The following is a 15222-nucleotide window of genomic DNA, read 5'->3' as shown; positions in this document are numbered from 1 at the left end:
ATTCTATTAGCCAACCCAACCAATCTTAAATTTTAGATTTATCTAAAAAGACTTTTCTAACCCAACCCAGCTAGTGCATATCCTAACTAATATTTTTTTAACTCGACGTATGCTTGATATTATTAACTAGGGTTCAATTTTGTTGTGATCATGATCTTGATCCCTACGAGTTTCTATACGATTTTATAATCTATTTTCGTTCATAATGGAATTAGGCATGCATCCAATATTAATTGATAAGTTTGTCAACCATCGTCACCTCTAATATGAATCAAGACATCAATCATGTAAAAAAAAAAAAAAACATTAAAAAAGATGTGAAAAAAAATGTTCTAATTATCACAAAATATTGTCATGTAAGATTAAAAAACTCGAATTTTATTTATTCTTAAATCGATAGATAATCTAAAATTATATATATATTTTTTTAATGTATTTAAGACTTTTATTTACTTTAATGATATCTATTTATTTACTTTAATGAGGCTTATTATAGTCATAAAAAAAATTAAAAATTACCATTCGTAAAAGAGATATATAAACCAAAGATATATAAACCTATGTATGTTATCTCTATAAAATATAGTTAAAAGAGCATTTTAAGCCAATCTCTAAGTTTTTTTTGTTCGTAGAATGATTCAATCTCAAACAAATGTATAATAAAGTAATCCACTTTGGGATGATTTCTTATCAACCTCGCCCTTATAAAATTCAAATAACTGGGACAAAACTCAATAGGTAGTCATTCAACTTGTATGAAGAGGTATCGATAGATATCGATCGGGGTATGGATCAACAAACAACACTCACCTTAGTGAACCCTATCATGTAGTTTGCAGCCCATATAATTTGGTCAAACAGGAAACAATGGTGTTTAATGAAGACTATTAATATTGTGTCAGTTCTAGCATTACCTTTGCCAACTTTTTTCATGGCCTAACTCTAATTTTTTAGAAACATACTATCAATTGCAATATATTTTTAAATAAAGCATTGAGCGAAAGACTAAACAATTAGTTACTTCAAATCAAGGAATGAATATGAAAATTTGCAACTTTCCTATATCATTGTTTTTTTTGTTATCCTTCCTGTATCAACGTTAGAGAAGAACATAAAATGGATTGCAATACTCCATTTGCTTACCTTCACTGTGATCTCGACTCGACTCGACCCTCAGCTCGACTGCTGCGCCTCTGCATCTTTAGAACTCTGAGGGGAATACTTTTCCATCAGCCGAGCTAGTTCTGCATTGAATCCTTTCTCGAGCTCAACTTCTTCATTCCAATGTCTCCGTTTCATTGCTGCCATCCGTTCCTCATGAGCTTTTATCAGCTCCTCCCGTTCTGCTACAAAGTCTTCTATCTCCTTCTCTTGAAACTTTATGAGCTTTGCAACGTCCTCCGCCCTAAGCAAAAAAAAAAAAACGAAACTGTGAGATCCAACATCAATTAGAGAAGGGAACGAGTGTCAGGGGGTGAATTGTGAGATCCCACATCGGTTGAAGAGGAGAACAAAACATTCTTTGTAAAGGTGGGAAAACCTCTCCCTACCAGACGTATTTTAAAATCCTCAAGGGAAAGCCCAAAAGAAAAGCCCAAAAAGGACAATATCTACTAGTGGGTGAGCTTGGGATGTTACAGAAACAGTATCAAGTAAAACTACGAGAAATTTGTAACATGTCGCAGCATCGTTTTCCCAATATCCACCGTTGTATGAATGACTTGCCACAGATTTAGACAAACAACATATCTCAATTACCTGCTTCTATAATGTGTATTTGAATGGCTTCCATCAGTTTGTTTCATCTTCTCACGTTCCTCCTGCTGCAACCTTTCAAAATTCTCTTCCTTTTCGTCCCTCATTTCGTGCAATAGTTTGATTTGATCATTGAAAAATTGTTCTTGCAATTGCATCTTCATCAGCAGGGGAAAAGAAAAAGGGGAAAGAATGATTACTAAGTGACATCATTAAAGCTAAACACCATTACTGTGTAATACGAACCATGTTTTAATCTCTAAAACTCCCAGTTGAAAAGGCGTACCTCTTCTGTAGTCTCTCTGTGTTGCATAAGGGTTCTTTGTCTAACAATTCTATTCTCTTCCTTGGTTTTCCTAAGCTTTTCACACACTTTACCAAGAGATTCTTCATAGGCCTTAACCTTACTTCGTTCTTTTACCACCCTGTTCTTCAACCAACTAAGCTCCTGGTTGTCCTCGCTCATTTTCCTTATCTGATCAACGACCATCTCTTGGTATGATCTCATCTCAAATTTCATCTTAGATTTACCTATTTCATAGTTTTAAAAATCATAAAGAAAATAAAACTTCACATCATAATCATAATGGCATATCCCATGAAAAGGATATAAAGTTTGCTATATGTCAGACACCAACAAAGATGAGAGGGTGATGAAACCTTGCATGTGATGGTTAAAAAGGTCGAGGTCTTCTTTTAGAGGCATAAAACCATAGAGTTGGCGCTTCCCACCAGGATAAAACAGAATCCTCCCCTTATGATCCCAAGCATCTCTACCTGTTCTTTGTTCAATGAAATGCTTATGCAAGCGCTCAGCATCTAAATAACCCTTTGCTGATGGCTCAAAAATTAAAACACTCATCCCACGATGCCCCTGCGGGCCATATGAGTGTCGTGCCTTGACGGGAACATATGGACTGAAGTATTCAAGAAGTTCCTGATTTCCCATGCCAATCCACTGCCATCATCCCAACAGGAAAGTATAATTCAGTCAGATATCAAATATGCATATAAGACAACAATTGCATTACAAAAATACAAACATAATAGACCGATCTGTCCACTTTTGAAGCAGCTGAATTGAAAACGTACCCTGTCATTTTCATCCTGCTCAAGCTTTGTATTCATAATAACAACCATAGGAGGCCACACAATCTCGTGATCTTTGTCTTCATTTTTCAGACCTTCCCATCTGCCAAATTGTTCACCAGCAGGAATGATGGATGCTCCTTTACACCGCAAATCCTCCTCCAACAGTGCTGCTAGCTCTCTGTGCAGCTTCACCCTTCTACATCCTTTCGTTCTGGCATGTGCCATCAAGGGTTGCAGGCCACGGTACCAGTCAATGGCACCAGGGCCTCCTTGGCATGCTGGACAATGCCACTGCCTAGCAGGATCACTAATCTCATCAACAGTCAAACGATCCAAAATCTCAAAGAATTTCTTAAACCATCTACTCTTCTTTTGAGTCTCATAGCTCTTTTGACTTGCATCAGAATCACAGTCGTCACTTAAGAGATCATCATCACTATCCTCCAGATCATCATCGGAATCATCAACCTTGTCATTTTCTTCATTCTCGTTACTTGGATATGAGTTTGAGTTAAATTCGTCCTCATGTTGGGCATCTTCCAACACCCTACTTTGACTGGAACCTGCCCTAGAGCGCCAATTCCAGCCATGCTCCAGGGGAGGGCGTATTAATGCTGGTGTAGCCATTATCCTTGCATCAGGGTGTTGAGGTTGCCAATTCTTACCAGATGCCTTTCCTCGCCCAGCACCATTAAGTGTGCCTGACGTTTGAACCATATCTGTTGATTTAGGACTGAAATTCTGGGCACCCCATTGTTTATTTGCATTGGTCCCAGCTTTGTTCCTGGACTTTCTGGCATAAACTTCCCAATCGCCATCTGCGTGACCCGATTCCAGGCTAACATCCGCAACACCCTGACTCAAATGGCCCAGCGTAGCGGTAGAAATCCCAGAAGCATTGCTCTCCTTGGGTGACTTCTCACTGTTGGTGCCTGAGCTCGAAGGCTTCCCACGCCCTCTGGTTGAACTCATTTTTAAATAACCTGCTCATTATATATATAAATAACTAAAGTTTATAAAAGAAGCGAGAGCAAAATACACATTGGAAACTACGCGATCCTTGACCCAAAACAAATCCTCCAGCCATAATAAGACGAAGCAGATATCAAATCAGACAAAACAAACAAAGAACGATAAACATCCCGAAACATGAACACATTCTGGTGTTGAAAACGCTAGAGGACAAGGATTTTAGAGTTGAATAATTTGAATAATAAATGTCGAGCAAAATGCATTTCGGATTTCCAATGTTAATGTAAAACAGGGAGAGGTAATCCGTTATCAGAGACATAAAACGACGGTAAACAAAACAAATAGAGAATATGATGCAAGAATCGAAAGCCATGCAGCTCGTACAACGAGACAAAATTCTCAGAACAACACAAAAATCACATACAGACTTCCGCAACGTACAAGATTTTGCTCTCTTCCGCCTCAGGTTCTAAAGAAATCTAATCGAAACACACTAGACTCTAAAGAAATCCACATTAACATTGAACTGCCAGATACTTCCATGATCAAGATAACCAAGAAACCGAAACCATAGCAGAAAAATCTCAAACCATGCACGAGACAGAGAGAGAGAGAGAGTACACTAAGATCTTGAAGATTGTCGCCGGAAACGGAATCCAATGCCGGAAAAAATGGAGTTGAGCAGAAAGATGTGTCAATGGAACGTTCGTCTCCAGAAATGGCGCATAGATAAGCGAGAGCGACTGACTGATCAGTTACCCGCAAGAGTGAACCGAATGAATCGAGAACAGCGACGCTTTTAAACTCGTCTCTTACGGGTCCGGACTCTAATTAATTATTAAATACAACGCATAAATCGGGACTAGATTGTAATATTTACCATTTATTATTATTTAATTTTAGATAATATTTTTGTTACCTTTATTAAGCTAAATTATTAAAATAATTTTAATTAATTAAATTTTAAGTTTATTTCTTAATAATCCTATCATTTATAAATATTTAGTACAACTAATATTTTTAAATTATAATTAATGAGATATATTTATAAATCTTATATAATTATAATAATTTATTAATAAAATAATAAAAGTAATTCAAAAGATTACTTAATTAATTTTTATTAATTATAATTTTTTATCATTAATTACAATTTTAATTTGAACCAATTAATTATACTTTTAAAATTATAATATATTAATGAATGTGCTAATCAAAATTTGTCCCAATAAATAAATAAACAAATATAATTATTGAAAATTAATTAATTGTAATTAAGATATTGTGAATTAAATTAATTAATGATTTTGTAAATAAATTATTACAATCATCCAATCCAATTTAATGTATTTGAAGATACTTATCAAATTCCATTATTGAAGTAAAAAAATGTAATTACATGCAACATGATTCGTGATTGGTGGGACCTACTTTTCATGATTGTTTCTTTCGTGATGTACGCAGCTATACGTAACATACTGGAGAAGTTCATTATCGTGTGAGATATAACATGCATGAGGTCCCACATTTAAATTTATGGTTCAGTATCATAGTGCACATGGTACTTTTATACTCATCGTGACATGAATTTCTATGAGACGTGCTTACATGTTCATCGTACATGGTACCGTGGGAATTTATGGTCTAAAGTCCTGTGATTAATTATTTAATTTTTAATAATAATTTTGATTATTTTGTTGATTTATTATCCCATTTTTCTCCTCTTAATAAAAATTTATTTAATTAATAAAAAATTTTAAACAAAAAATTTAAGGACGTTTTTGACCCTGCGAGTTGCAAGAAAAGAATTTGGTAGATTAGGGTGTGCGAGAAGGGTAAAGTGGTAATTTAGATAATGTAAAACTATGAAACGATTACGTGTGGCTTTCACTGCTACAATCCTTTTTTGAGTTTTGTCTCTTCGGGGTTGGTAATAATTCCCCTATGCAATTACCCATTTACCCTCGCTCAACACTGGATTTAAAGATGGGGGAGATGGCATTATCGACATTTCACAAGTCGGATGATCAAGGAGACTACTCTGTACTACCCTTATCCCTTTATTATCATATGTTACTATGATTTAACATTTTCTTTGATCAATCGAGTAAAAATGCTTGTGGAACGATCGAAAACGAGTCAATCAACCCAATTGTAGTTAAACTGAGTTAAGAAAGTCGAGTCTATTCTTTTTGAATTATAACAAAAATACTAATTTGAACACAAAAAATGGGGTGACGTGAGCTTACCGAACAGAGAACTTACGAGATAACACCATGAAACTTCAAATACTATATACTTAAATTGATTTGTGAACACCACGCCACTCTTAAAACAAATTAGCTATGATATTTCGCTAATTTGACCCTCTTTTAGACCGGTTCACATAATTTTTTTTTTTTTTGTTTCTAAAAAAATATACTCTCAAAGGACTCTATTCAAGAAAATTTGAGAGAATTCAGATAGTGTATACTGCATCTTGCTAAGGAATGTTAGATGTTTCAGTCAGACGTCACAAACATGTTTCAATATATGCAGTGTTATGACCATAGAGATGGAAAAGAATGTACCAACGTATACTGACGAGTAAGTAGTTTCAAATAAAAATTACCAAAAAAGCTTAGTAGACGAAAATATCTTATAGTCTGCTATAGATATTAAAAGTGGTAGTGACGAATGTCGAAAGAAAATTTCGTCACTACGAAGTTTGTAAATATGAAATTAAAGTATTAGTATGGACAAAAAAATATATGTAATTGTTAGGATCGCACTACAACGCACAACAACGCACACACTCGATCTAGATGAACACAAAAAAACGGACAGAGAAAATGCAAAGAGAATATTGACTAAAGGTTTTGTATTGATGACTATGGAGAGAATACAGAGAACATTTAGCTTACTATATATAGCTTTACCAGATATAATCATCTACTATATATAACTATCTACCATATATAACTTTACTCGATATAGCTTTTTACTATAGTTATTTACTATTTATGACATTTTACGTCATTTACCAAATATAGCTTTACTACCTATAATCGTTGACTAAGCTATAAATAAGCAGCAGACTTCATAACCTAACAATTCTCACACTTGTAGACTGATCTAGTCAACCAAGAATTTCTTTCTCAAACGACCATGAGCAATTTCATGGCACCATATCAGGCTTTGCACAACCTCAATATTCCAATGTCAACACATTTTGTCAACATGTTTGCTGGATTCTTTGCACCCTCTATCTTCTCAAAACACATCACCATCTTCCACTAACCTGCAAGTGAAATGGTATCGTCTTCCGTGTTTTATCTTTAAATGATAGGCTGAGTTCTTCACCAACTGTATGACACTCTGACTATCTCTATAAAGAATCTTTTTGTGCTGCTTCTTGCCAAATTCTTCTAGATAGTCAGTCATCCATATCGTCTCTTTTTCAGCTTCAGCTATTGCCACATACTCAGCCTTAGTACAACGCATTTTTGAAGTCTAGACATCCCATCATGGCTTGCTCTCACTTGGTTGTATCATCCAACTGTAGGGTCTCATCAAAGGGCTCTGGTTCCTTTTCATCAACAACAGATAGGGTAATGAAGGTATATTTTGGTACTTTGATAGTACTGGATGATCTTCTCAACACTGGTTCAGGTGTCACTTGCTCTACCGCTGGTTCCTCTGCAACAGTCTTGTATCTACTACAACATCACTAGGTGAGTTTCCCTACAACTCAAGCTCAACTCCCACTTACTCCGTGGTCTTGAAACCTTGCTCCACATCTGGTTCCTCATCAATAGTCTCAGGAGTTTCATGAGTATCTGCTACAATATCACTAGGTGAGTTTCCCTACAACTCAAGCTCAACTCCCACTTGCTTCGTGGTCTTGGAAACTTGCACCACATCTGGTTTCTCAACAGTAGTCTCAGAAGTTTCATGAGTATCTGCTGCAACATCACTAGGTGAGTTTTCCTACGACTCAAGCTCAACCACAACTCCAACTCCAACAGGCCTCCCATTTCAGGGGTAAGACTGGGTGAATGGCTAGGGACGTGGGGTGCAAGACGGAATTCGCTCCTACCCACTTTTAGGGATAGAAGAAAGGTAGTTCCCTTAAGCACTGACTCTAGGTCTTGAACAAGGGGCCCCACCCTCTCATTGGCCTGAGAGGGATTCGGTTTACTGGTTGGACCACAAACCAATTGTTCATTAGAGGATCAGTGAGACATAAGGAACAAGAAGTAACTTCAGGGGTAAAACGGTAAATTGACCCAGCTCTAGTTACGAACAACCTGTGAAGGATCGACTTACTAATCATGGTTATATCAGATGGACAAAAATATATCTATAGTGAGGGGAGTGCAACTACTAGGCTATAGTGGAGTGTCCTAGTAGTTAACGAATGTTGGTTAACCAGGTTAATGAGTTTAATCGGTTAATCTTGGATCGTTGGAGCCCATGATCTATAGGTCCATTAGGTCCCTCTGCTAGCTCATATCGGACTAAACCATAGAACAATGTGACGAGTGAGTTCGAAGTGTTCGAATTCAAATTAGGGAATATGCATTACATATATACGATATATTTAACTGCAATTTTGTTTTATTTACGAATTAAACGAAAAGAGAGAATCTGAGATATTTAAATAAGATTTAAATATCTTAATCAATTATGTGTCGGAATTGATTGGGATTGGCATTTGAATTAATATTAAATATTAATTAAATAGTTTAATTAATCATTTAATGTTACTTTAATTTGAAATTCATTATTCAAATTAATTGTTGAATTAAAATGAAGAAAGTCAAAAGGTTGACTTCATCTAATGGAAAAATCCATGTTAGTGGAATTTTGAGGTGTCAAAATTTGGTTTAACCAAACTTGCATGTTTGCCAAATAAACCCCAGAAGTTTGAGTGGAATTTTGAGTGTCAAAATTTGGTTAACTCAAACATGCATGCTTGCCACATAATCCCAAACATTTGAGTGGAATTTTAAGTGTCAAAATTTGGTGATCTCAAGTTTGCATGAACATGCAAACATGACTCTTTAAATAGAGTGATCATGATACATGGAAGGTCTTCTTCATCTTGGTGAAAAACCTTGAGAAAAACCTCTCACAAACACTCTCTTCACATATACAAAATCCCTCCCAAGTTTAGTCACTCACCGGATTCCACAATCCCGTTCTAAGGCCGGAGGATAGTGGAGAAGACACTAGTGGTGGTTCGAAACCGGTTCGTGAGGCAAAAGGAGTTTGAACTACAAAAGGTTAGTATTTAAACTCATTAAGTTTTAATACTTATGAACATGCTAGTAATTTACAATAATTGATGTTCTAAAAGTGCCTAAGATCCAAATTGCTTCCGCATGTGTCATATTAACACCAACACCTGCAGTGGTGTATAAAGTTCCAGATTTTATGCCATGTGCTACCACCATAGCACCCTCCATAATCTTCCATGAACTCTTCCCTAACTTTGTTGTATAACCTGTATTGTCCAACTGATCAATAGAGATCATGTTTTTCTTGAGACCAGGAATATATCTGACATCCTTTAATGTCCACTGATTCCCTGCTGGAGTTTTTATGCAGACATCCCCTTTTCCTTTAATCTCCAAATCTTTGTTGTCGGCAAGATACACTTTCTCGAAATTTCCAGACTTGAAATTTCGGAACAACTCTTTACTTTGGAAATGAATAAAAAGATGCACTTGAATCCAAAATCCAGGATTCAATCGAACGGTCCACGCTGAGGATTAGAGTATCCCTAATGTCTTCGGCTGAATTTATAGAATCATCATCATCTCCAGATTTGTGATTCTGCTTCCTCTTTGGTCTTGTACACTCTGTTCGAAAGTGACCTTTTTCTCCACAATTCCAACATGTTATGTTTGGTCTATTTGAAGATTTTTCTCGGTTCTCTGATTTTGATAGCCCTTCATTTGGGCCCTTTGGTTTACTTCTTCCCCGTTAGTCAACACTAAGAGCACTACCAGATGAATTTCCAACTTCTCGTTTGCGAATACTTTCGCTGAGAACTACATCTTGAATTTCATCAAATTTCAGTTTATCAGATCCTCGGGAACTGCTGATTGCAGCAACAACAGTATCCCAAGACTTGAGTAAAGATGACATCAAAATCAATGCTTTAATTTCATCATCGAAATTAATTTCCACCGAACTCAGTTGACTTGCGATCATATTGAATTCATTTATATGATCAACAACAGATCCACCTTCAAACATCTGTAGATTGAACAATCTCCGCATCAAATACACCTTGTTCATAGCCGACGATTTTTCGTACATATTCAATAGCGCCTTCAACAGATCTGACATTGTCTTCTCCTTGATGATGTTGAACGCCACATTTCTGGATAGCGTCAACCGGATCAGCTCTAAGGCTTGTCGATCCTTGAGCTTCCATTGTTCCGTGGTCATGGTATCCGGCTTCACCCCCAACAGAGATTCGTGAAAACCTTTCTGATACAAATAATCTTCAATCTGCATTTTTCATAAACCGAAATCGAATCCATTGAACTTCTTTATTCCAATCTTTGAACTTTCCATCTTCACAAATCGTGGTGACTTCTGCTTAGCTCTGATACCAATTTTTAGGATCACACAACAACACACACTCGATCTAGATGAACACAAAGAACAGGATAGAGAAAATGCAGGAAGAATATTGGCTAAAGGTTTTGTATTGATGACTACATATATGTACCATAAGAGAAATATGAAGAATATAAAAAGTACATTTTCAAATCTCTGCCTAAGGGGATATATATATGGTTTAGCTTATTATATATATTTACAAGATATAACCATCTATTATATATAACTATTTACTATATATAGTTTTACCATATATAACTTTTTACTGTACATAACTATTTACTATTTATGACATTTTACTTTATATGTTATTTACCAAATATAGTTTTACTACGTATAATCCTTGACTAAGATATAAATAAGCAGCAGGCTCCATAACCTAATAATAATTATTAGCTAACACCGTAAAAGTTAAAACACTATATACGGACTACCGTATGAGATTGTCAAGATGTCTTAAATTTAGGAAACCATGATTTAAGTTGGACTTGGGGGAGGATCCACAAGGATTACAAAGGTAGGTGTAAAATGACTAAAATACCCCTATAGTTATGTACCGCTGGCTTATGACCAAAATAATCTCAAAATGACATGAAATTTGACGAGGAACATTATTTCATGGTTTAAAGGGATTATACAAAGTTACACGACCATTGGAGTATGTTGAGAATTTAAACCAAGATTTGGGGTGATAAATGTCCAAAATACCTTTATGAAAATTCTGAGATGTTTTCAAGACCTTAAACATGATGTTATGCTATGCTATATATGCATGTGATATCCATTACACAATGATGTGAATGAAATAGAATGTTATGTACGTGTTTTGTCATGTAAAGTTATGTGATGGATTATGTGATGACTGTCATGTATACATGAGCAAAGGAGAAATGGAATGATGTTAATGTTATGCTATAAATGTAAATCATGGGGATCTCATGCATGTATATATGTCATGTGCATCAAGATACTTCCCCATTTGTTATGTTAGTACGGATGAGTACCTCCGATATTTATATCCGTCATGATATCATGTGAGTCTTTCCTTTTCTGTGGCGTTTGACGGTGTGTAATGTATTATGCCCGACCAAGCCAGATCTAGGGGGTACGTATACGAGCCCACCTGGTGGGTCCATGTACATGTGCGTGCACCATATATGGGGAAGTACCACACATCCAATCCTGCCCGAAACTTGAAAGTGTCCAAGGCCATGTTACGGTTTTAAAGGATAGGTCCCATAATTTTATGTGTGTGATTGCATTACTAAGATCAAGAGTGAGGTGACTTACTAAATATTTCTTAAAATACTCAAGCCACGTGTTACCTTTATATTTTTCAGGTAAAGGTAAAGCGGCCCTACATGGATGACAATGAATGCTGAATTATACCTAACATGTTCTCCCACTTACCTTGCAGAAATTGAGACATGTCTCATAAATTTAGACATTCTAAATGATCCTCAAACACTTTAACTTGAAGAACCGTTTTATATAGATCAAAACGATTGTCATTAAAATAATATTAGCAACTATCATGATATTTTTTCTATATCAATATGATTTCGTCATTACATTACTGTTATCATAATAAATAGTGATAGGCTAAATCACATCTGAAACATTTTTCAATTATTTAAAAAATTATTATAGTCCTACAAATAATTTATTTCTTTCAAAAGCAAAAACAACTTATATATCATACTTACATATCTACTCTTCGAAAATTTGATGGGTCTGCATACATCAAAGATACTCTATCGACAGGTTTAGACAATTAAAATACTTGACTGTGAAGTAGGGGAGGGGAGGGGAGTGAAGCTGTGAGATCGAGAAGAAGGAGCTCGAACTTGCATGAACGTTTTCCACTGAGCTAGAATGAAAGAAGAGATATTGTGATCTGTATTCCAGATAATTGATGAACTTTATATCCACATTGAGGTTGCATGAACGTTTATAAGATGTGTTTCTGTGCTTTAAGTGATTGATAGGAATATCTCCCTTAGTAAGCATGCAAGAATGTATTATGTTAAGACTAGGGTGATAGAGGTAGCGCGGTTTTCACATTGACCTAGGTTAGTATATTTCCAGTAGATTGAGCACCCTAGGATTGTGACCGGCGGTTAAAGGTCTAAACCTGAGTGCTTCTAGAATTTAGATTAGCCCTTCGAAGCTAGTCCCGAGTGTTTTGGAGATTGAGATGAGGTTAAACCACCTAGACACCCCTATTAACCAAGTAAACCTCCACAATAATGACGAATAAAAAAGGCTAACGGGCTTAATAGTAGTGTGAATGATGTCACCATAACCTCTTAGGCCACTTGAGTTACTATTGAGGGTAGAGGTTGTCAAGGGTGAGGCCGTGATTCCGTAAATTGATATTAAGGAGGGACTTGGGACTAATTAGGTAGTTAGCTCTAGACGAGTACTTCTATTGAGTGTAGAAACTGGTCGAAGCTAAGGGCGCAATTTCGTAAGCTGGTTTTGAGAAGAGACTTGAACTACACTAGTAGTTGTGTCAAGGTAAGTGCTTCTATTGAGTGTAGAAATGGGACGAAGGCTGAGGCTGCAATTCAAAAACTAGTCCTAAGAAATGGTTGACTCATGATGGGTGCCCCTAGTGAGTGTGGAAATGACCCAGGGCCTCCTGAGCAAGGTCATAACATCATAAATTCGTTTGAGAGGGACGTGAAACCACATGACTAAACTTAGTCGTTGGTTCTCTTGTGAGGTCGCTCTCTTAGATTCATTGGGTGCTATAGCCCTATGTTAAGGGTCGCCAACTAACCTTACATAGATGATGTCATATGGTCCAAACAAAAATGAGGAGGTCGAGCCCAAACCCAAGATATTGGGCATTCACTGTTGTGGCTATGCAAGCTTACTAAGTATGAGAATTAAAAAGTTGGTTATCTTGAGATGAGATTTGTAGTTTCGTAGGTATGCGACACTAGAACCTAGTGAATAGCTTCTAAACTCCGATAGCGTTTCTAACGTGTAAGAGAATCGGATGAAACTTCAAAGCTTTTTTGGAAGCTTAGATAGCTATATAATTAGGCCCGAACTTCCTAGGAATTGGACCAGTAGGTTGCTTATTGAGTAATTTATATTTACCCCATGCCTCATTTCTTTTCCGAGTGTTCACTGACTGTTGGTCGCAATCAGAGCGTTTGAGAGCTATGTGGTCACATAGGGGGTTGCTTACAAAATGTTTCTTTAGCTGATAATATACAGAGATGACAGTTAAGAACAAAAGATTATAAAATTTCAACTAAGCTAGTTTACATCAACTTGAATATAGCTCAATTGACAAGAAGTTAAAAAGTTTAGGTACACCGTGATAAAGATAAGATCGGTTAATAGTTAGAATATCCACCAACAATAAATAAATAAAAAAAAAATTGTAGTAAAATTTCAAAGGTTAAAAAGGTAATTTTATTATCCCCCACGAGTCTAAATCTGTGAACGACCGCGGTGGACCTTGACGGCGACGGGGGAATGGGTTGCTGGTGAATTGGGAGATTGCTGGTGGCAATTTTTTGCTTCAATCAGCCGAAGTATCCATTCTGTACATGCCTTTGCTTTAGATCTCTCTGAATTTCCTCTGTTCTTCTCCCTTTCCCTCCCTCTTGCCATAATTTGCAGCAGAATTTGAAGCGTCGGTGGCGGAGTCATGGAGAAGATGAATCAGGCGTTCGAGAAAATGAAAATGTTGGTAGGAGTTGAGGTGGACGACGAAGCTTCTACTGCTACCATCAATGACGATAACTCTTCCTGGTTTATGGACGATTTCAACCGCAATTGCACGCTATCCACCAAACAGGTTTTCTTCTTTTAGATTCTAATTTTGATTCGTCCATTACTGAATTTAGCGCAGAAAAGTAGCGTTTTGATATTTTATTTGTATTATGTAAATACGCAGTATTGCAACTTTGATATACATTTTTCATTGCTGATTTTGATTTCTGAAAGATGATCTAACACAACGAAATGGGACTGTAACTGAGTTTCTATTGCCACAACTGAACGCCACGAAGAAGCAAAACCTTGTATATGTTAGATTAAAACTGAATACTCATCACGAAAAAGTAAAATTTCAGTGATGTTAAATTAAAAGTGACTGGCAAATAACAGCTATGTAATGCTCCTGGCATTGTTTAAGAGCTTTTATCCTCCATCTTAATCGCCGTCCACCGGAAAAGGAAAGGGAGATTCTCTGGTTATAGATCAATAGAACATTCCGAGTATTTGGATCAAAAGAAAAAAGAGAACCTTATTAACAAAGAGAATCCGTTTGATAGTTTCCTTGAATTGTGACTGCTTTATCATGGTGCATATGTTACTCCCTTTAACAATTAATGATTTTTTGGTCAGTTGGATTTCTTTTTTGTAATCACCATTGGGTAGGAGTTTGGCCTTTTCTCCTTTGCAGTTTTTCATTCTTTCAATGAAAATTTGTTCCCTATTTCTTCAAGTCTCACAGATGAGGCATAACTTTCTATAATCAAGAAGAAAAAGAATGGAAAACTGTTATCCATATACTTAACACTTATAAGTGTGTGGCCATACACCTTTAAAAACATATTTAATTGTTGAAATAGTAGTGCAATGAGAAAAGAAAATTCTATGAAAACTCATTCTGAGACCAAACAAATTCCAAAATACTTCCAACAAAAGAAAATCCACTGAACTAGAGGGCAGGGCAGCCAACTTTGAACCATCTTTGTGATTTTTATGACTGTAGACAAGGGGGAAAGGCTCAATTAACGAGAGGGGGGGGGGGGGGGG

The 15222-nt window shown here is 36.2% G+C and overlaps 2 protein-coding genes across 3 annotated transcripts in view; one reads left to right on the top strand and one right to left on the bottom strand.

Moving 5' to 3' along the window:
* Positions 1-1041: 1041 nt before the first annotated feature.
* Positions 1042-4577, bottom strand: LOC111438312 (protein SUPPRESSOR OF GENE SILENCING 3-like). The gene is made up of 6 exons (XM_023076208.1): positions 4441-4577; positions 2848-3830; positions 2416-2713; positions 2042-2286; positions 1759-1913; positions 1042-1405 (listed from the first exon to the last, which is right to left on the bottom strand). The coding sequence occupies exons 2-6, from the start codon at positions 3817-3819 to the stop codon at positions 1174-1176; spliced, it is 1902 nt and encodes a 633-aa protein (XP_022931976.1). The 5' UTR covers positions 3820-3830; positions 4441-4577; the 3' UTR covers positions 1042-1173.
* A 9315-nt stretch (positions 4578-13892) lies between these two features.
* LOC111438354 (vesicle transport protein SFT2B) overlaps positions 13893-15222 on the top strand; it is a 17996-nt gene continuing 16666 nt past the window's right edge. For both annotated transcript variants that reach the window (XM_023076259.1, XM_023076258.1), the window contains exon 1: positions 13893-14257. In XM_023076259.1, the coding sequence (XP_022932027.1) occupies positions 14108-14257 (150 nt within the window). In that variant the 5' untranslated portion in view covers positions 13893-14107. The remainder of the gene's footprint in view (positions 14258-15222) is intronic.

The sequence above is a fragment of the Cucurbita moschata genome, unplaced genomic scaffold (genome assembly GCF_002738365.1).
Source record: "Cucurbita moschata cultivar Rifu unplaced genomic scaffold, Cmos_1.0 Cmo_Scf00073, whole genome shotgun sequence".
Lineage (NCBI taxonomy): Eukaryota > Viridiplantae > Streptophyta > Magnoliopsida > Cucurbitales > Cucurbitaceae > Cucurbita > Cucurbita moschata.
Note: the sequence above shows the minus strand (reverse complement) of the source record. Positions and strands in the feature narration are given on the sequence as shown.